This window comes from Podarcis raffonei, chromosome 3, assembly GCF_027172205.1.
Source record: "Podarcis raffonei isolate rPodRaf1 chromosome 3, rPodRaf1.pri, whole genome shotgun sequence".
In the NCBI taxonomy this organism is placed as follows: domain Eukaryota; kingdom Metazoa; phylum Chordata; class Lepidosauria; order Squamata; family Lacertidae; genus Podarcis; species Podarcis raffonei.
Window position 1 is genome coordinate 11,172,534 of NC_070604.1, and position 21,199 is coordinate 11,193,732.

General features: G+C 46.2%; 2 protein-coding genes across 3 annotated transcripts; both read left to right on the plus strand.

Annotated features, from left to right (window-relative positions):
* The first annotated feature begins 99 nt into the window (after window positions 1–99).
* Window positions 100–19,863, plus strand: SLC25A15 (solute carrier family 25 member 15). Of its 2 annotated transcripts, none has more exons than XM_053380544.1 (7): window positions 100–209; window positions 10,092–10,220; window positions 13,342–13,600; window positions 14,959–15,096; window positions 17,013–17,182; window positions 18,656–18,814; window positions 19,496–19,863. In XM_053380544.1, exons 2-7 carry the CDS (start codon window positions 10,166–10,168, stop codon window positions 19,615–19,617), a joined length of 903 nt encoding a protein of 300 aa, XP_053236519.1. In that variant the 5' UTR covers window positions 100–209; window positions 10,092–10,165; the 3' UTR covers window positions 19,618–19,863. The 2 variants fall into 2 exon arrangements, with proteins under 2 accessions (XP_053236519.1, XP_053236518.1); XM_053380543.1 differs by lacking the exon at window positions 100–209 and adding an exon at window positions 8,035–8,234.
* LOC128409972 (WD repeat-containing protein 5-like) lies at window positions 107–3,419 on the plus strand. Its single transcript, XM_053380542.1, has 2 exons — window positions 107–209; window positions 1,884–3,419. The coding sequence occupies exon 2, from the start codon at window positions 2,231–2,233 to the stop codon at window positions 3,233–3,235; it is 1,005 nt and encodes a 334-aa protein (XP_053236517.1). The 5' UTR covers window positions 107–209; window positions 1,884–2,230; the 3' UTR covers window positions 3,236–3,419.
* Window positions 19,864–21,199: the final 1,336 nt, after the last annotated feature.

Below are 21,199 nucleotides of genomic sequence, written 5' to 3' on the forward strand. Positions count from 1 at the left end.
AATCTATACAATGCAAGACTTCAGGGAGTTGGCATCACAAGGAACCAAGGTGCAAATCATTTGGTCATGCCCTAAAGAAGACCTAGAGCCAAGCGTCCTATAAATCCGTATTTAGCTATTTCTTCCTCCCGTCCTTATGGGCATTTCGTAAATAGGGTGCTTTATGGATTCAGCACGCTTCCCCCTGGCGGCTACGGGCGGACATTTAGGTAAGTCGACCTAGTTTCTCGTTGCAGGTCATAGAATCAGAGGGTTGTAGAGCTGGAAGGGACCTCGAGGGCATAGGTGTCAACTTATAGATTTGAAAATAAGGGACCAGCGGCCTCGAAAATAAGGGATCAGCAGCCAAAATAAGGGATTTTAGTCAACCAGCAGCCAAACCAAGCCTCAAGCAGTGGTTCCCACAGCGCAGCAACCCGTCAAAGGGGATGCAACAAGGAAAACCACCATCACCTCTCCACTGGGAAGCGCTGAGCAAAGCATTGCCCCAGGCAATGCAGCCAATTTGATCGGCACAAGGCATTCAAGCTCCACCCGACCAGTCGTTCTTAGACTCCTTTTTGGGTGAGCAACACAGCCAAGCAACACAATTGGAGCCTCCCTCCCCCCTGGCCGGCAGGGAGGGAGGGAGAGGAGCTGCTTCCTTTGAAACCCGGGAAATTTAAGGGACATCATCAAAAAGGGACAGCAGCGGGACACGGCGCTGGGATAAGGGACTGTCCTGCCAAATAAGGGACGGTTGACAGCTATGCTCGAGGGTTATCTAGCCCAACCCCCTGCCATGCAGGAATCTCAGCTAAAGCCTCCATGACAGATGGTCAGACAACCTCTGCTTAAAAACCTTTCCACTGTCGAACCGCTCTTACTGTCAGAGGTTTTCCTTTCATGCTTCATGCATCTCTTTCTCCTTCCCCGTCCTCCTCTTTCCTTTCTCTCCATACTGACTTGCCCTTCACTTGTTTATTTCCTTCCTCCTTTTCCTATTTTTACAGTTCGCTAAGGAGAGTTCGTTGAACATACTTCTAAGAAAACCAGCTAGTGCTGCCAGTGGGCGCATTTGTCAAGCCATGACAAGTCAGCAGAATAAGGCTGGGATTTTAGACTGAGGGAAAGTTCCGTTGAAATGGGTGGGAACTCCAGGTGAGCAAGCATAGAATTGGTTTGCACCAGTATGGAAAAGCTGTGGCACAAGTTTGGGGAAATCCTAAGGGAGTGAAAATTCTGAATCTCGTCTAGATTCTCCAGAACTTTACAATTATAACCCACGGGGCAAGCCCCCTGACATTTCAAGAGACGGAAGTCACACAACTGCTTCCTATACACTACATCTTTAAAGCACATCCAAAGCACATTCTCCACCACCAAAGAATTCTGGCTACTGTAGTTTAGCCCTCACAGAATTACAATTTGCAGTAACCCTTAACAAACTACAGTGCCCAGAATTCGGGGGGGGGGGAGGAAACTGTGTTTCCAATGTGCTTTAAAGGCATGCTTTAGTATAAACACAGAAGACCTGCACAAAGCCGCCGCTGCTACTGTCAGTTTTCTTCGAGCTGCAGTGAGCGCGGGTGCTGTGAGTGTGCGTCGCTTTTCCCCAGCTGGGTCCGTTCAGTGCACCTGCGCAAGGCCCTGGGTATCCCCTCTTCCTCAAGTGAGGTGCTGCTGCTGCTTTTCTCACCAAGCGCTGAGGTGAAGGCACCGGTGGTGCCGGCGCCTCTAGCCGTGCTTTTAAGGGAGCTCGATGTGGTGTACGTGGTTCTTTCCGCCCACCTCCCTATTCTATCTGCACAGCAACCATGTGACGTAGGTCAGGCTGTGTTAAGTTGTGGGTGAACATATCAGACGACACAGCGATTCTTCAAACAGCTCTTGTTTATTCACAGGCCAGAACAGAACTGAACTGAAGGGTTCAGCCAGCCTGCTTATATAGAGCTCCACTACAACGCAACAGTAACCACTTTCTGTAACTATCCAATCACTGAACGTCACTTTCAATCCCTTATTTGCATATGTGGACCTGAGTGAAAACTATCTACAGTATCCTACTGTTGGCCCAGGGTGAGAACTTCAGTACATAACAGGCTGAGAGGCAGTGACTGGGTCACCAAGGTTGCAGCCAGTGAGCTTAATATCTGAGTAGAGAATTTGAAGTTGCCCCAGCCTCCTTTGAACTGGCTTGCACTTCCATCCTGTGAAGTGCCCAGGTCCTGGCTTGCTAGTTTTCACAGCCATGGCAACGGAAGAGAAGAAGCCAGATTCAGAATCAACCAAAACACAATCAACAACCTCCTATTCAACCAATCAGGGCAAGCCTGCCCCTGTAAAACCAAACTATGCCCTGAAGTTCACGCTGGCAGGACACACAAAAGCTGTCTCATCTGTGAAATTCAGTCCCAATGGGGAGTGGCTGGCCAGTTCTTCGGCCGATACGCTTATAAAAATCTGGGGCGCCTATGATGGCAAATTTGAGAAAACCATATCTGGCCACAAGCTGGAAATCTCTGATGTCGCTTGGTCATCGGATTCAAACCTCCTTGTATCTGCCTCAGATGACAAAACTCTCAAAATTTGGGATGTGAGCTCAGGGAATTGCTTGAAAACCCTGCAGGGGCACAGCAACTATGCTTTCTGCTGCAATTTCAACCCTCAGTCAAACCTCATTGTCTCAGGATCCTTTGATGAGAGTGTGAGGATATGGGAAGTCAAAACCGGGAAGTGCCTAAAAACCCTGCCAGCCCATTCTGACCCAGTTTCAGCAGTGCATTTTAACCGCGATGGCTCCCTGATAGTGTCCAGCAGCTATGATGGCCTCTGCCGGATCTGGGATACAGCATCAGGACAGTGTTTGAAAACACTTGTCGATGATGACAATCCGCCTGTGTCTTTTGTGAAGTTCTCTCCCAATGGCAAATATATTCTAGCGGCAACGTTGGACAACACTCTTAAGCTCTGGGACTACAGCAAAGGCAAGTGCCTAAAGACCTACACAGGCCACAAGACTGAGAAGTACTGCATCTTTGCCAACTTCTCCGTTACTGGTGGAAAGTGGATCGTGTCTGGTTCAGAGGACAATCTGGTTTACATCTGGAACCTCCAAACAAAAGAGATTGTACAGAAGCTGCAAGGGCATACGGATGTTGTGATCTCTACAGCCTGCCATCCAATGGAGAACATCATTGCCTCAGCAGCTCTAGAAAATGACAAAACAATTAAACTTTGGAAGAGTGACTGTTAAGATGCTTTCAGCATCACTTCAGAGACTGCTGTATCTGTGTTGGTGTTTTTTGAAGACCCATTTGCCAGGAAACAAAGCAACCTTTGAGAAGGTGATGTCTCCTAGTCTTGGCCCAAATAACTTCTCTCTTTGGCTTGTCTCCAAACTGGGCAAATATAGGGGGGGCTGGGGGGACGCGGGTGGCGCTGTGGGTTAAACCACAGAGCCTAGGACTCGCGGATCAGAAGGTCAGCGGTTTGAATCCCCGTGACGGGGTGAGCTCCCATTGCTCGGTCCCAGCTCCTGCCAACCTAGCAGTTCGAAAGCACGAAGTGCAAGTAGATAAATAGGTACCACTCTGGAGGGAAGGTAAACGGCATTTCTGTGCGCTGCTCTGGTTTGCCAGAAGCAGCTTAGTCATGCTGGCCACATGACCCAGAAGCTATATGCCAGCTCCCTCGGCCAATAAAGCGAGATTTTAAAGCTTTAAAGCGAGCGCTGCAACCCCAGAGTCAGTCACGACTGGACCTAATGATCAGGGGTCCCTTTACCCTTTACCTAATAAAAAGGTTCTGTTTTCTTTGATGAATTGGTGGCTTTTCCTACTGGGAAGCCATTAACTATTCTGTCTTTGGACAATAAGATTGTATCTTCATTGCTTGGAGGTAACTCTGTCTCCTAACAGCAACCATCACCAAGTCAAAAACTTAAGAAAGAAAGAATCTGGATATGTTAACATTTTTAAAGAGAAAGAAAAAATGATTCAGGCAGATAGGCCGTAGTACATAAAACTTCAAATAGAAGAGCCATGGTGGCTCCTTACTAAACGTATTTTTTTTTTTAACGTGACCAAACAAGTGTTCTTTTGCCTTGCGCCTCTTCTCATTTCCCACCCATCCAAGTTTCCAGAACCTGTGATTAAATCACCCTTTCTTTGTCCTTCTGTGTAATGCACCCTGTTCATCATGCTCTCCGGTAGATGCTAGGTAAAGGTGAAGGGACCCCTGACCATTAGGTCCAGTCATGGCCGACTCTGGGGTTGCGGCGCTCATCTCGTTTTATTGGCCGAGGGAGCTGGTGTACAGCTTCCGGGTCATGTGGTCAGCATGACTAAGCCGCTTCTGGCGAACCAGAGCAGCACACGGAAACGCCGTTTACCTTCCCGCCGGAGCGGTACCTATTTATCTACTTGCACTTTGACGTGCTTTCAAACTGCTAGGTTGGCAGGAGCAGGGACCGAGCAACGGGAGCTCACCCCGTCGCGGGGATTCGAACCGCGACCTTCTGATCGGCAAGTCCTAGGCTCTGTGGTTTAACCCACAGCGCCACTCGCGTCCAGTAGATGCCACTTGACAGTAAAAGCCTTTTCACACTTTTCACCCCACCCCAAATTACCTGTTCAACCTCTGTCCTGCAAAGTCCTTGCTTGTGGCTTTTTGTTTGTTTTTACTTAAAAAATATATTCTGGCAAATTTCACAAACTCTGTATGGTTATTTCAATGTAAAAAAACAAAACAAAAACACTTATTTTATCTTGGAAACCTCATTGTATGGACTTGTATTTCCTTAATGGTATGGCTTTATTCACCCCCTCCCCTTCTACATTGGTATATTCCTTTTCTACCCTTTCTTCCCTCTCCTCTGTGTTTATCAATATTTTACACATCAAACCTGGTCACCATATGCACAATAAAAAGGTGGGATTTTTTTGTGAGGAAAAAAGAAAGAAAATAAAACCTGCACAAAAAGGTTCATGACGGTTCTTTGAGGCAGGTAGGGAAGGATTATTTGCGTACCCTGATCATGGTGAAAAATGCAACAGCCCTCCTTTCTGCCTGTCACTGCTTCTTCCTGTTTGCATCAAACCAAAAGAAATATCCCAACCGAAGGCGATTTTTGACACCGGGAGGCTGCACAAACATAACCAGATATGAGGAGGAAAAGCGATAAAGGTCCACTTTGTAGAGTTGACCAGCATAGTTGTGGGAATGAGGGTCAGGCAACGAAGAAGCCTGGCCAAAATTCGGTAAAGCACAAAATTAAGCACAGGTGTGGAGGGATTATAAAGCTAGGAGCCAGCCTTCCAGAAAGCATGGTAACAACAGGCCAAGTTTTTCTGTGGGTCGCTTTCCCTTTAAATGAGTAGCCAGAGATACAAATAATTAATAATGTTTCTTTTAGTGGCAGTGTAAGCTAGGGGAACTGTCCTAAACACCAACCAAAGCTGACTGGTGCACTGTGGGCATAGTCATATAAAGGTTTAGCAGCATAGAGGTAACTGCATGGAAGTTTAGGACTAATGCTGTGACTACTCTTGTCCTATTCCTTGAGGGTGGGTTTTTTATTTTATTTTGCTGTTTTCATTGTTCTATTTTCTGGAAAGCAATAAAAGATCATTTAAAAGTCAGATCAAGTGTATTTTAATGTTTCTCCTGAAGGACAAAAGCCTAGTCTTGTTGAATAATGATTATGAACTGTATAGACTAGATTAGTACTCTGAAACCATGAAATTTTCTGTGAAGATCTTGGCAAACAGAACCAGCTTTAAAGGTAAAGGGACCCCTGACCATTAGGTCCAGTTGTGGCCGACTCTGGGGTTGCGGCGCTCATCTCGCTTTATTGGCCGAGGGAGCCGGCGTACAGCTTCCAGTTCATGTGGCCAGCATGACTAAGCCACTTCTGGCGAACCAGAGCAGCGCACGGAAACGCCGTTTACCTTCCCGCCGGAGCGGTACTTATTTATCTACTTGCACTTTGACGTGCTTTCGAACTGCTAGGTTGGCAGGAGCAGGGACCGAGCAACGGGAGCTCATCCCATCGTGGGGATTCGAACCGCCAACCTTCTGATCGGCAAGTCCTAGGCTCTGGTTTAACCCACATAGTGTTCTGTTAAATATCTAAGGTTTCAAGGGTGGGTTCACATGCATACTAGTGCAAGTAGTTAAATAGATACCGCTGCAGTGGGCAGCTAAATGGTGTTTTCTGTGCGCTCTGGATTCCATCACAGTCCTCCGTGTACCAGAAGCGGCATAGTCATGCCGGCCACATGACCCAGAAAGCTGTCTGTGGACAAACACCAGCTCCCTCAGTCTGAAAGCGAGATGAACACCGCAACTCCATCGTTACCTTTGCCTGGACTTAACCATCCAGGGGTCCTTTACCTTTCCCTCGCATGCTACAGTTAGATAGTCAAATTGTTATGTATTCGGTTTCAGTTCCAGTTCAGGTTCTTTAACATTTTCTCAGCTCTCCAGTTTGGTCACAAGAGGGCAACTTAATTTTAAAATGCATGGTGTGGTGACTGTTTCAACCCCTTCGAAACTGGTCCACATACATTGCACAAGCTGTTGCACTTGTAATGCAGTTCCTATAAACACAGCAATAAATAGTGAAGGGGAAAAAATTATTTTTAAGCATGGGGTTAAAGACCTGCGCAACATACTTCTAGTACAATAGAAGTACAGTAGTTGTAACAAAGGCGGTGTAAGAACCATTAGAAAGGACACTGTCATTTATTAGTTATATGCTTACATGACAAACATGACAAACACACACTGCATTCTTTAGGTATGCCACTTATTTTGTATTTGTATGCAAGATACGGTAAAACTCTGATGGGAATTAAAATAGATTAATAGCAAAATGAAAAGGAGGGCTGTGCAAGAAGGTGCTCTTATGGGCACACTTTTCTTCCTTCCGGGGGGGCAGGTTTTGAAAGCCGAGACCTTAGACGGATTGAAAGAACAAAAAACCCATTATGAAATGATGCATAATGAATTGGGGGAAAATAGTCCTTTCTGTTGGGGATAATTCAGACTGAAATTCCCATGTGTCAAGAAAGGTTATTTATATATGCCACTACTGCGGCCTGTGTTTCTTCAGCCCAAAAATGGAAAACGAGTAAGGTTCCAATTAAAGAAGAACGGCAACTTAAATTGACAGAATATGTGCAGCTCGCAGACTTAATATATAGAATAAGAGAACAAGAAGAACATATGTTTAGAGAAGATTGGAAAACCTTTATTGAATATATGGGAAATAACAGTGTACAGCTGAAAACACTGGCAGCATAAAGATTAATTTAACAGTGTAATTAAGTTATATTGGATGTAATAATGGAATACTGAATGGTACAGTCATACCTCGGGTTGAAGTTGCTTCAGGTTGAATGCTTTCAGGTTGCACTCCACAGCGACCTGGAAGTAACAGAACGTGTTACTTCTGGGTCTTGCCGCTCACGCATGCGCAGACGCTTAAAATGACATCACGCGCATGCACGGAAGCAGCGAATCGCAACCCACGCATGTGCAGATGTGGGCTGCATTCGCTTCAGGATGCAAACGGGGCTCTGGAATGGATCCCGTTCGTATCCAGAGGTACCACTGTATAGTTTTTGTAAAATATGCAGGCAGTGGCGTAGCGTGGGTTGTCAGCACCCGGGGCAAGGCAAGTAATTTGCGCCCCCTAACCCGTGGATTTGCCCTAACCCCAGATGTTGCGCCCGGTGCGGCCGGCCCCCCCTGCAGCCCCCACGCTACGCCACTGTATGCAGGGATTTATTATATGTAAAATGAACCATGGAAAGTGAAGAAGGGAAGTCATTGATATCTTAAGGATGTAAAAATGAGCACTTTAAATTGCAAAACAGAAAATTTAATAAAAATTATATATTCAAACACAACAAAAAAAAACTCAGTGGAGAGGTTATGGGGGTCTATCGCTTGGAGCGCAGACTCGAAGGCCTCTTTCCCAGCCCGCCTGGGCGTCCGCCTTCGTTCCCGCCTCCCGGGCGTCTGCGGAGCCGCCGGCCAGCTTCGCCCCCTGGCGGGGCGGGCGTCGGGTTCCGCTTCCCAGGCCGCGCAGCGGCGGCAGCAGCAGCTCCTCCTCCTCCTCGTCCTGCTCTTTATGCCGGGCGCGCGCCTCCAAAGCCGGCTGCTTTATAAAGGATCCGCGGCGGGCACCCCGAGGGGTCCGGGGCAGGCGATGCGGGCGAGCGGGGGGCGAGGCGCAGCGGCTGCAGGTAAGGCGACGAGGGGGGCGCGCTGCTGCTGCAGCAGCAACAGGCGCCCACGTGGCGCACGAGCCGGGCGCCCCTTGGAGAGCCCAGGCCGGGCGCGCATTTTCCGCCCGTGCGTAATCCCGCCTCGGCGCCTGGGAAGCCCCCGAGCCCCCTTGCGCCTCCCTGCCTCGCAAGGCCCCAGAACTTGCCTGGTGCCCTTGCTTTGGCAGCAGCAGGCGTGTCATTTTAGGGGATGCAACTTCATTTTCTGCAAATTTCTCCCGTGACGGGTCTTTAAAAAATGTGGTTTTGGGTGTGAGGAATTCACATCTGCTGTTATGTTGGGGGCTTGGCAAGTTTGCATTTGATGAAGATGCACATAAAGTGCTTTAGGGACAGCAAGGGATTTCAGTTTGACCTTCTGGCAGTGCTAAACAAATATAATGTTAAGTGATGATATTAAAATATATCTGCAAGCACTTGGCAATCATTATTAACGATTTCTATGTCCAACCAGATGCCTATGGAAAGTTGGGCATGAGAATGATAGATAGGGGAGATCACTGAAAATTGGGTGTGTCATCTTACTTACATCAGCAAAAAGTGCTTTTCACTAGTTCAAATCCACCCATAGGTATGGTATCCTTTTGGTTTTGGTAGTTCATTGCGATTACAGTACAGTAGTAAGATTCCCATCCCCTCTAAAGAGATTGCGGAGTTGTTTTTCTGTTGGAATGGCAGCAACTTCCGAAACTGGGAGAGAGGCTAGAAATCAATTTTTTGTGACAGTATAAGTGGTTTATTTGTTAATAATAAAAAACAATAACTAATTGATTGACCAAAGTGGTTAATTGACTACATGAGCTTACCCTTTCCATCTAGACATAAGGCACTCCAATCCTGGCACTGGACTGATGGTGTTGATGGGGATAAAGTTTTTTTAAAAAAATATTGAATGCTTAAGGATTGTACAACAATCTCTTTTTTAAAAAAAACAAAAGCTGTTCCGCGTTACTGGAAAGGATGTTCAAGTTTTGTTCTTTTGTTTTGCAGGCTCACTTTGGTAAGGGTTGAGAACAGTTGATGCATGAAAATGTTCCCCATTGCACTTTTTAATATGGCTTTGTCTGAATCATTTGATTCTGGCAATTCTTGCAGAACCAGCAGGACTTACCTAGTACAGTACTTGTGTTTAAGTAGGTTGCATTAGGAATTAGAAGGACTGGGGGAAACACATGGGATTATAAGATAATGTTACTGCAGCACAGTTTAGTGTGTGCTAAATGCTTCCCTTTTATAGTGTGCTTTTTGTCTGTAATGTTCCTAATCTACCTAGATTGTTTATTTAATAAAGGGACCATACATTCTCACAGCCTTCTCCTGGTCCCTGAATCTTAATGTATTTTAAACTATCATATCCATGCATACAATAATTTGTGTAAGTATGTACACACACTCATGACAGGCCTAGATGTATGGGGATGACAACTGGATAAAAAGTTTTGATTGTGTACATGTGACACTGGTGGGTTGTTGATATTGGTAAGATTCTTACCTTGAGCAAGGTATTGTTGTCTCCCTGACTCTTGTTATGGAGGAATTTTGGCCCACAGTGTAATATGTCATGTGTTGTTCACCTGAGGTTGTATTTACCTAATTTTAAGGCCTGCTAAGGAACAAGTTTATTGTTATTATGTCCTGATGTGTAAAACTGCAGAATTCAAAGAGGGTGTACTTTATTTTTATCATAACTGTAAGTCTAAAATCTAAAACTATATCATACTCAAGTCTTGTTTCATGTTTGTTAATCCTTTCATTCTTTCATTTGATGTTGTTCAATGTGCAGGCGCAATCGTTTTCTTCTTTTCGCCCTTTTAGAAGTACCCATCACATCTCCCTGTAGGCTGCAGCAAACCTGATGATTTAGAGCCACCACAAAACCAGTGGGAAACATGAAAACAAACCCTGTCATCCAAGCTGCCATTGACCTCACAGCAGGGGCTGTAGGTAAGTCTGAGGAAATCCTATTTTCGCAAGATCCTTTAGAAACTGATAGCCCTTCTCCAGGTGACAGCAATGCCGGTCCTTAAAGGTGCTGAGGGAGAGAACATGTTGACTTCACCATGCACCTCCAGCTTCTGTTGTGGTGCTTTCCTTCAGTGAAATCTTGGCTATTGCTGAAAGGTAAAAGTGTAAACGTGCCTGTCTTAATAGTTTTCCAGCTGTGGCTCTGAATTCATTTAGTGTTAGCTTTCATGAACATTTCAAAATACGTCACAAATAAAAGTTGAGCAATAAAGGCAACCAGAGACAAGATAAATTTGTTTTCTGTGTTTCACGTTATTGAACCAATACAGGGTTAGTACACCAGTCAGTTGACCTCCTATTAGTCTGCAGACAAATATTCCAAGAGTACGACTGTGTAAATAGCATCTTACTGGTTTCTTTATTTCATCAGGGTTTGTTTTGTTTTATATAAAAGTTTCTCCCACTGCCTGCATCTCCAGTCAGGAACCCAGTTGAGTGCCAGACTAGGAGCTGCAAGACCCGGGTTCAAATCATCACTAAGCCATGTAGCTTCTTACGTGATGTTGAGTTACTGTCAGCCTAACCTCCTTCACAGTGCTGTGGTGAGGATAAAATAAATCACAGGTGTTTTTTTTAAGGTAATAGCATTGTTTCACAAGAACAGCTGTTAATTTTTCTTTGAAAGTTAGCCTAAACATCAAACCGGCTGATGTTGCTTTTGTTGTTGTTGTATCCTCTCCTAGCAAAAAAAGAGGCAACTGTTCTAGCAGTAATTTGGGCATGGCTGCTTTTCACAATTGCTAGCTGCTCACAGCTCTCCAAGTTCAAAATGGCTGCCAAGAGCTGTGACTTCAGGCAGGGGCCTAGGAAGGTGGGCGGAGCGCCCCAGGTGCCCTCACTGAGGCGGGTGACATTCGGTGCGCCCACAACTCCCAAGCTTCCCCCGAGCTGTTGGGGTAAGGGGGCAGCTGTGCCACTTTGCCGGCGGTATTTCCCCCTTCATTTTGACGGCTTGGGAGTCGCTGGCGGGCGGTGCGCCGAATGTCCGCCTCTGCCCCCATAGGAGGCCCGCTCTGCCCCCAGCGGCAGGGCGCACGCTACGCTCCGGGCACCCGAGGGCCCTCCACGCCACGCCCCCCCTCAGAAGGGCACCTGCCCTGGGCAGCGCAGGCCTACGCTCCGCCATTGACTTCAGGACAAACATTTATTTTTGGCTGGGTACATAGCTTTGCCCTGGGGAGCCTCCATGACGCATGGATTTGTTTAGGGTGTGGGGATCAAGCTTTTTGTGTGGGCCGGCTTGGGGGAGCATGGTTTCATGGGCCAGGAGTGAAGCCAGCACTATTTTCTCCAAATTCAGCCACTCTGGGCCTTTGGCCTTTGGGAGACAGTGGCTCCACAATATAGGTCTCTGTGCAGATGACACAACCTTGATGGCAGAAAGTGAGGAGGAATTAAAGAACCTTTTAATGAGGGTGAAAGAGGAGAGCGCAAAATATGTCTGAAGCTCAACATCAAAAAAACCCCGAAGATCATGGCCACTGGGCCCATCACCTCCTGGCAAATAGAAGGGGAAGAAATGGAGGCAGTGAGAGATTTTACTTCCTTGGGCTCCATGATCACTGCAGATGGTGACAGCAGCCACAAAATTAAAAGACGTCTGCTTCTTGGAAGAAAAGCAATGACAAACCTAGACAGCATCTTAAAAAGCACAGACATTACCTTGCCAACAAAGGTCTGTATAGCTAAAGCTATGGTTTTCCCAGTAGTGATGTACGGAAGTGAGAGCTGGACCATAAAGAAGGCTGATCGCCGAAGAATCGATGCTTTTGAGTTATGGTGCTGGAGGAGACTCTTGAGAGTCCCATGGACTGCAAGAAGATCAAACCTATCCATTCTTAAGGAAATCAGCCCTGAGTGCTCACTGGAAGATCCTGAAGCTGAGGCTCTAGTACTTTGGCCACCTAATGAGAAGAGAAGACTCCCTGGAGAAGACACTGATGCTGGGAAAGATGGAGGGCACAAGGAGAAGGGGACGACAGAGGACAAGATGGTTGGACAGTGTTCTCGAAGCTACCAGCATGAGTGTGACCAAACTGCGGGAGGCAGGAGTGCCTGGCGTGCTGTGGTCCATGGGGTCATGAAGAGTCGGACACGACTAAGTGACTAAACAACAACAAGGCATTTTGCACTAATGTGTGTGCGCACTGGGGGGGGGGATGAAGATTAGGAAAAAGTCAGGCTGTTGCTGCCCACTGTTTTGCAAACACTGTTCAGAAGAAGCATCATATGGTATCAGGTTGTTATTATATTACATTTTTTACACGTGTCCCATCGTTTTTCCAAGGAGCTCAGGGCCTCATATTGAGGCTGTCCCATCCCTCTCACCCACTCCCTGACAACGCTGAAGTACAGTAGTTCAGAGAGGATGTGGCTATTTAACTACAATGGAACCTCGGTTCCCAAATGCCTCCATTTTACATTTCAGTTCTCGAAAGCCGAAAACCCAGAAGTAAATGCTTCTGTTTTCGAATGTTTTTCGCAACCCGAACAATCGATGCGGCCTCCACTGAGTGCAAGAAGCTCTTGCAACCAATGGGAAGCTGTGCCTCGGTTTTCAAATGTTTCGGAAGCTGAACGGGCTTCCGGAACGGATTTCGTTCAAGAACCAAGTTACCACTGTACTGTTGGACTCAAGTCATTCTGGCTCTTGATATTACAGCTTTGCAGCACGTGCATTTGTACTGAAAGGAAATTAATTGGTAGTATTCTGAGGAATTAAGTAGTGCAGTGCCTATTCATTCTAGCAGTTGCTACTTTTAAGCATGCTACATCGCTTTTTCTCAATCATAATTTTAGCTCTCTCAGAAACTCGTTTCATTTTGCTTTATTTGCTTTGTTTCATTTTTTTAAAAAACTGCCCTTCCTCTGTTAAGATTGCAGGATGGTTTACGAAATATAGCTGAAACAATGTATTACTTAAGGAAACTTATTTAAAACCTTAATCCATAAGGTGCATTGGTGAGTGAAGAGATTAAATTTGTGCTGTCGCAGGGAGACTTCTCATGTTTGCAAATGATTGTTGTTGATTTTTGTGCAGGAGGCACTGCCTGTGTGATTACTGGCCAGCCATTCGATACCGCCAAGGTGAAAATGCAGACATTCCCTGCCATGTACCGAGGGCTTGTGGACTGTTTTGTGAAGACTTACAAGCAAGTGGGGTTTCGAGGTTTCTACAAGGGCACCACCCCGGCTCTGGTCGCTAACATTGCCGAAAACGCAGTGCTCTTCATGTGTTACGGCTTTTGCCAAAACATTGTGAGGAGAATTGTTGGACTAGACAAGAAAGCTGAGTTGAGGTTGGTGACCGACTTTCCTATTCCCTCATATACCATTCTTGTCACTAGGAGATGCTAAAAATAAGTATCAACAGGCAGGGCTAGGAGCACAGTCCTTTTACTAGCTGCACAATGTATGGCTTGATTATTTTACAGTGGTACCTCGGGTTAAGAACTTAATTCGTTCTGGAGGTCTGTTCTTAACCTGAAACTGTTCTTAACCTGAAGCACCACTTCAGCTAATGGGGCCTCCTGCTGCTGCCGCGCCACCGAAGCACGATTTCTGTTCTCATCCTGAAGCAAAGTTCTTAACCCAAGGTACTATTTCTGGGTTAGCGAAGTCTGTAACCTGAAGCATCTGTAACCCGAGGTACCACTGTATTGTATTTTTTATTTTTTAAACTTATTAGCCGCTTGGCACCTGAAGGTCTCCAAGCAACTTGAAGAAAAAACATACAATGCATAAGGCAAGGATCAGCAAACTTTTTCAGCAGGGGGCCAGTCCACTGTCCCTCAGACCTTGTCGAGGGCCGGAGTATAGTTTGAAAAGGAAAAAAAAAAGAACGAATTCCTATGCCCCACAAATAACCCAGAGATGCATTTTAAATAAAAGCACACATTCTACTCATGTAAAAACACGCTGATTCCTGGACCGTCCGCGGGCTGGATTGAGAAGGTGATTGGGCCAGATCCAGCCCCTGGGCCTTAGTTTGTCTACCCATGGCATAAGGAAAAGGGGGCAGGAATCATATAATAATACATTAATATTTTATATAGCAGAACATTTATGGAAAAACAAAAGCAACATTAACATATGAAGAAATATATTAGCTGTATGTGATTCTGTTCTCAAACATGTTTAACAGAGAAAGGACAACTAAAGGAGAGAGGATGTAAATGAAATTTTAAGATAATTGAGTTGTATCCAATGTTTGTCAGAGTGGACCCACTGAAACCAATGGAAATGACTAAATTCGGTCCATTAATTTTAGTGAATCTGTTTTGAGTCTTAGTTGGAATCACTCCGTTGTAGCTTTATGGAATAAATTGCTTCTTGTGGCTGGGAAATTCCTTAGAAGTTTGCTAGAGGAGTTTGGTAGGAAAGGCGTCAACCAGTGATACTTCAGTTATCCATATCCTGCCTGACAGCTGGGATGGACTACTTGATTCAGTACATCTCTTCCTATCCTGATTCTGCACTGGAAGCCAGATGCCCTGATTCTTGTACTAACAGTGTCCCCTGCTTCTGTGAGTGGGACCATTCTGTTGTCATAAGGTGCTCCTCTGCAGGGAGAACTGGAACTCTGCATGGCCACCGTTGTATTGCAAGTCAAAGCTTCTGACTCCCATGTGCCAAACACAATTTGTCTTTCTTGCAGTGACCTTCAAAATGCTGCTGCTGGCTCCTTTGCTTCTGCCTTTGCCACCTTGGTCCTCTGTCCCACAGAACTTGTGAAGTGTCGCCTGCAGGCCATGCACGAAATGCAGTTATCTGGGAAGATCGTGCACGGACACAAGTAAGTATTGTTTAGAGCAGGAGTCAGCAACCTAAGGCCCATTGGCCATAAGCAGCCCATGGGGGGTCGTTTAACCAGCCTATAGACCCCCGCTGCCCGCTCGGTCGGTTGGCTCCCGTGTGCCATGCTAAACCGGCACGGAGTAGAGTGGGGACTACCTTCCGCAATGCTGGCCGGCTTCCAATTGGCTGCAGGAAGCTCCTCACACCTCCTCCGGAAATCATAGCTGTCAACCGTCCCTTATTTGGCAGGAAAGTCCCTTATCCCAGCGCCGTGTCCCACTGCTGTCCCTTATTGATGATGTCCCGTAAATTTCCCAGGTTTCAAAGGAAGCAGCTCCTCTCCCTCCCTGCCGGCCAGGGAGGAGGGAGGCTCCAACTGTGTTGCTTGGCTGCGTTGCTCACCCAATAAGGAGTCTAAGAACGAGTAGGGGGTGGAGCTTGCATGCCTTGTGCCGATCAAATCGGCCGCATTGCCTGGGGACTCGCCTTTGCTCAGCGCTTTCCAGCGGAGAGGTGATGGTGGTCTAAAAGATGTATAAGTTAAATTGGATGTTAAATTATAATTGGAATGGTTATTGGAAACTTGAATAAAAATTAACTTAAAAAAAAAAAGGTTAAACCACTGAGCCTAGGACTTGCCGATCAGAAGGTCGGCGGGTCGAATCCCTGCGACGGGGTGATCTCCCATTGCTCGGTCCTTGCTCCTGCCAACCTAGCAGTTCGAAAGCACATCAAAGTGCAAGTAGATAAATAGGTACCGCTCCGGCGGGAAGGTAAACGGCGTTTCCGTGCACTGCTCTGGGTCGCCATAAGCGGCTTAGTCATGCTGGCCACATGACCCGGAAGCTGTACGCCGGCTCCCTCGGCCAATAAAGCGAGATGTGCGCCGCAACCCCAGAGTCGGCCACGAATGGACCTAATGGTCGGGGTCCCTTTACCTGTACCTAACAAGGTCCATGGGCTAGAGTTTCTGCTGCCCTTGATAGCAAGCATCATCCTGCGGATAAAAGGCTGCCATGATTGCTGCCTGAAACAGAGTTTGAATTGCTGCCTCAGTCTTGGGGATGAGGCATCTTTGCTGTAGCTGAATTGCAAGCAAAGGCATGGCAGAGAATTAAAGCTTGGAATTCCCCCCTGGCTGTTTGGCTTCCGCAATGGCAAGTGCTCAAGAATCTCCTGTATGGGAATGGAATTATTTTATATATACAGAGTTGCTGCCTGGCCTGCATAGGCCATATCCCAGTCCAGAAGCAGCAAAAGGCCCTGTGATAAGCTTGGGCAGTTGTGTGTGTGTGTATTTCATAAAGATGGGGTGTTTATTCAAGGATCCCCATGCATCTATCCTAATTATGGCAAGTTTCTCCCTTCAACAGGAGGCTGTGATTCACTTATTCCTGTAGCGCAGTATTTTCCAAACTTGGCCCTCCAGCTGTTTTGAGACTACAAGTCCCATCATCCCTAGCTAGCACGATGGTGGTCTGGGATGATGGGTATTGTAGTCCAAAAACAGCTGGAGACTCATGTTTGGGAAACCCTGCTATAGAGCTTGGCCTCAGATGTATCTAGAGCTCAGACTGCGATCCTTGGCATATCTTACAAGGGCTTTGGCAACTCAAGACGAAAATTTTCATCTGAGATAACCAGTGACTGGACATTTGCTTGTCTAAATCGTACAAAACCACTGATGAAGCTGGACTTGATTCTTGAGTAACGAAAGCCTCCGATTTAATGTTCTGTGACTATTTCATTATTTCACCACGTTCTAGGACAGGAGCTTGACGTTCCTAATTGTGCTTCTGCCAGCCTTGTGGGTACAAGGCCTTGAGCAAATGGCCCCCCTCTTTCAAAAAATAATAATTCACACAGTCAGTTTCCGTTTACGTAACTGTTCTGACAGTTTTGTTCCTCTCTTAGTACAGTTTGGTCAGTAGTGAAAGGTGTTCTGAAAAAGGACGGTCCCTTTGGATTCTACCGCGGCTGGTCCAGCACTTTGCTGCGCGAAATCCCAGGCTATTTTTTGTTCTTTGGAGGTTACGAACTGAGCCGAACGTTTTTTGCATTTGGAAGGCCAAAAGAGGAATTAGGTATGTGGTTTGACTTGTTAAGGGTGTTTAAATGAGTCTAACTAATTCTGATAGAGCAACCTTCCATAAGTTTTTTTTTACAGTGTTTCTAATGTTGGGAATGAAACTTTTCCAATCCTTCCATAAATGAATGTTTATGAAGTGCATCGACTTGGTTCTGCAGTCAGCCGTGTTGTTTCAAAATACACTGATTGGCAATTGGACAATTTCTTATGAAACTGGATTACTGGAATATATTTTTACATGTAGCACTAGTGATGGGGTGTTAAGAGGATGCACATTCTACGTATATTATGGTTGTAGAGATGAATTCTACACCTGGTCTTTGACACCGCCACATCCTCCTCAGTTTTGCATTTGGTCTCACCTGCCCCAAATCAAGAGCATTTGAGAGAGGCAAGTGTTGCTCTCATTCCCTGCAATACAGCAGTCATCTCAACAGCTGGCTAGCAGCACAGACAGAGGCTCAGCTGAGAGCACATCCCAAGAAAGGCCGAAGGGACAATGAAGTAGGAATGGAAAGACAGGTATCATACGATTAAAATTAACTCCCCATGTGTCCAATCTACCGTATTTTTTGCTCTATAGGAAGCACTTTTCCCCCTCCAAAAATGAAGGGGGAATGTGTGTGCGTCCTATGGGGCGAATACAGGCTTTCGCTGAAGCCTGGAGAGCGAGAGGGGTCGGTGCGCACCGACCCCTCTCGCTCTCCAGGCTTCAGGAAGCTATCCGCAAGCCTTGGGAGCTGGGCGGGAGTTCCCGCCGGGCTCCCAAGGCTTGTGGATAGCAGCCTGCATCCTGAAGTCCAGGGAGCACTGCGCAGTGCGCCCCGGGCTTCGGGCAGATATCCGCAAGCCTTGGGAGCCGAGCGGGAGTTCCTGCCGGGCTCCCAAGGCTTGCGAATAGCAGCCTCCAAACCCGACCTGGTTTGGAGGCTGGCGGTGGGGAAAGCAGCACTTCTCCCCACCGCCAGCCCCACAAGCTCGGGGGACAGCGGGGAGGCTGAGCGCCGCCTTCCTGCTGTTCCCCCACCTGGTCTTTGGGGCTGGCAGAGGGGGAAAGCAGTGCTCCCCCCCCCCGCCAGCTCCAAAGAGCAGGTTGAAAGGAACCCAAAGCCTCCAGAGCCCAGCGGGAACTTCCGCTGGGCTCCGGAGGCTTCGGGTGAACGCACCTTGAACGCACAGAACGCACCTTGTTTTAGAGGGGGAGAACAAGGGAAAAAAAATTTTTTCCTTTTCTCCCCCTCCTATGGTCCGGTGCGTCCAATAGAGCGAAAAATACGGTATATCTGCCTGCTGACCTTCCCTCGGAGATTTAATGCATCTTGTAGTGTTTGTGCATGTCGTGGCCCAATCCCTGTGTGTGTGTGTGTTTGTGTAGAATTTGTTTTTACACTACTAGAGTGAGGGAAACGGATGGATGTTTTGCTTCAGGTGCCGAGAAGTCTGAGGCCACCTCTGCTTGGTTTTGTAGGTCCTGTGGCACTGATGATCAGCGGCGGTTTCGGTGGCATCTGTCTCTGGATTGCTGTATATCCCATTGACTGCGTCAAATCTAGAATTCAGGTCCTTTCCATGGCTGGAAAACAGGCAGGCTTCATGGTAACCTTCGCAAGTGTGCTCCGGAAAGAAGGTTAGAAAATGAAACCACAACTAGGGCTATGGGACAGGGGATATCAAGAAATCTGTACTCAAACAAATTGTGGACTATACCTAGAACTAAATGTCTTTTGTTCCATAGCCTTTATATATTTGTTTTTATTTATTTATATATTCTCTATTATCCACTATTCTATTATCTCTGCCTCTAATTCCTGCTAAGGCAGGCATAGGCAAACTCTGCCCTCCAGATGTTTTGGGACTACAACTCCCATCATCCCTGACCACTGGTCCTGTTAGCTAGGGATGATGGGAGTTGTAGTCCCAAAACATCTGGAGGGCCGAGTTTGCCTGTGTTAAGGCAATCCTCACCATAAATGAATCCCATTTTGGTATTAAGCAGTATGGGTTGCATGCAACTAACTTTTACTCAGGGTAGAACCAGTGAAATTAATGGCTACAACTAACTTGGGTCCATTAATTTCAATGGATTTACTCTGAATAGCAGTATGTAAGCCCTCTGGGATAGCTAAGGCAGTAGAGCAGGAGACTCTTAATCTCAAGGTCATGGGTAGTTTATACTATTCTATATATAAATAATGCCATTATTCCACGTTTTTAAAAATGCTATAGTTGCACCTAAGTTTTTAAGAAAGGGGGAGGGAGACTGGTTCCAAGCGGCAGCTTTTGTTAACATTTTAACTCTTATTGATAGGTGTCTTTGCCTTGTATTCGGGACTGAAACCTACGATGATTCGAGCGTTCCCAGCCAATGGTGCATTGTTCCTTGCCTATGAATACAGTCGGAAACTGATGATGAACCAGTTTGATGTGTAATATTTTTTATTGTAGACTTAAAATCATTGGAAACCTTTATAGGTCATGAGAGCTGCTGCAAGAACAAAAAAAATCAAGTTTTAAAGATTCTGGTTTTATTTTTTAAAGTATCATGTTTTAAATAAATATGTTGGGTTTTTTTCTAAACTTTGTGTGGTTACTTGTGTTCAGTGCCTAGACAACTGCAGATAATAAGATCTCTTAAGAGAGCTTGGATGGTCAACTAATATAAGACCTATACAAGCAGTGCTTTTTAAAAAAAAATTTTAAGCATGTTAAAGTAACACATTTAATTCTAGTTACAGATAGGTAGCCGTGTTGGTCTGCCATAGTCAAAACAAAAAATTTTTTTTCTTTCCAGTAGCACCTTAAAGACCAACTAAGTTAGTTCTTGGTATGAGCTTCCGTGTGTATCTGAAGAAGTGTGCATGCACACGAAAGCTCATACCAAGAACTAACTTAGTTGGTCTTTAAGGTGCTACTGGAAAGAATTTTTTTTTTTTTTGACATTTAATTCTGTCAGGTTATAGTAACTTCCATGCCTTAAGAGCAGAGAAACACCTGTCCAGACTTAATCTGTTGGGAAGCCAAACAACGTTAAGAATTCTATACAACTGGCTTGGCCAATTTGCTTATGTGACTCACCAGCACTAAAAGGCAAGTTAAAAGTAAAAAATAAAGGACCCCTGGATGGTTAAGTCCAGTCAAAGGTGACTATGGGGTACTGTGCTCTGCTCGCTTTTCAGGCTGAGGGAGGCTGAGCAATGGGAGCTCACCCCATCACATGGATTCAAACTGCCAGCCTTCCAATTGGCAAGCCCAAGAGGCTCAGTGGTTTAGACCACAGCGCCACCCGCGTCCCCGTAAACCAGCACTAAACAGTAGCTAATACATGGAAGCACAAGCTGCCCCATATATGCTACCTCAATGTCACTGCTCTTATGTTGCTAGAGAAATCAAGAAAATGAACCCTGCAGTTAAGTGCAGTAGCCTATATTCACATCTGAGTTTTCTATTTCGCTGCAGTTTTGCTCCATCTTTTGTGTGCACACTTCTCAGAATATCTTAAAAGTAATATTGCCTTTTCCTTTAGGAAGAAACAAAATAAGGGAGAATTACTGGTGTGTAAAAGTGGCAGAGAAGGTTTATGTCTTTTTAAAGATAGCAAATTTAATATGGCCTAAGCTGCTGCAAAGGGACAAGGGTGGTGCTGTGGTCTAAACCACTGAGCCTTGGGCTTGCCGATCGGAAGGTCGGCAGTTCGAATCCCCGCGGCGCGGTGAGCTCCTGTTGTTCAGTCCCAGCTCCTGCCCACCTAGCAGTTCGAAAGCACGTCAAGTGCAAGTAGATAAATAGGTACTGCTCCGGTGGGAAGGTAAACGGTGTTTCCATGTGCTGCTCTGGTTCACCAGAGGTGGCTTAGTCATGCTGGCCACATGACCCGGAAGCTGTCAGCAGACAAACGCCAGCTCCCTCGGCCTATAGAGCGAGATGATCGCTGCAACCCCAGAGTCGTCCGCGACTGGACCTAACGGTCAGGGGTCCCTTTATCTTTAAGCTGCTGTAAAACGGAGCCCACTTA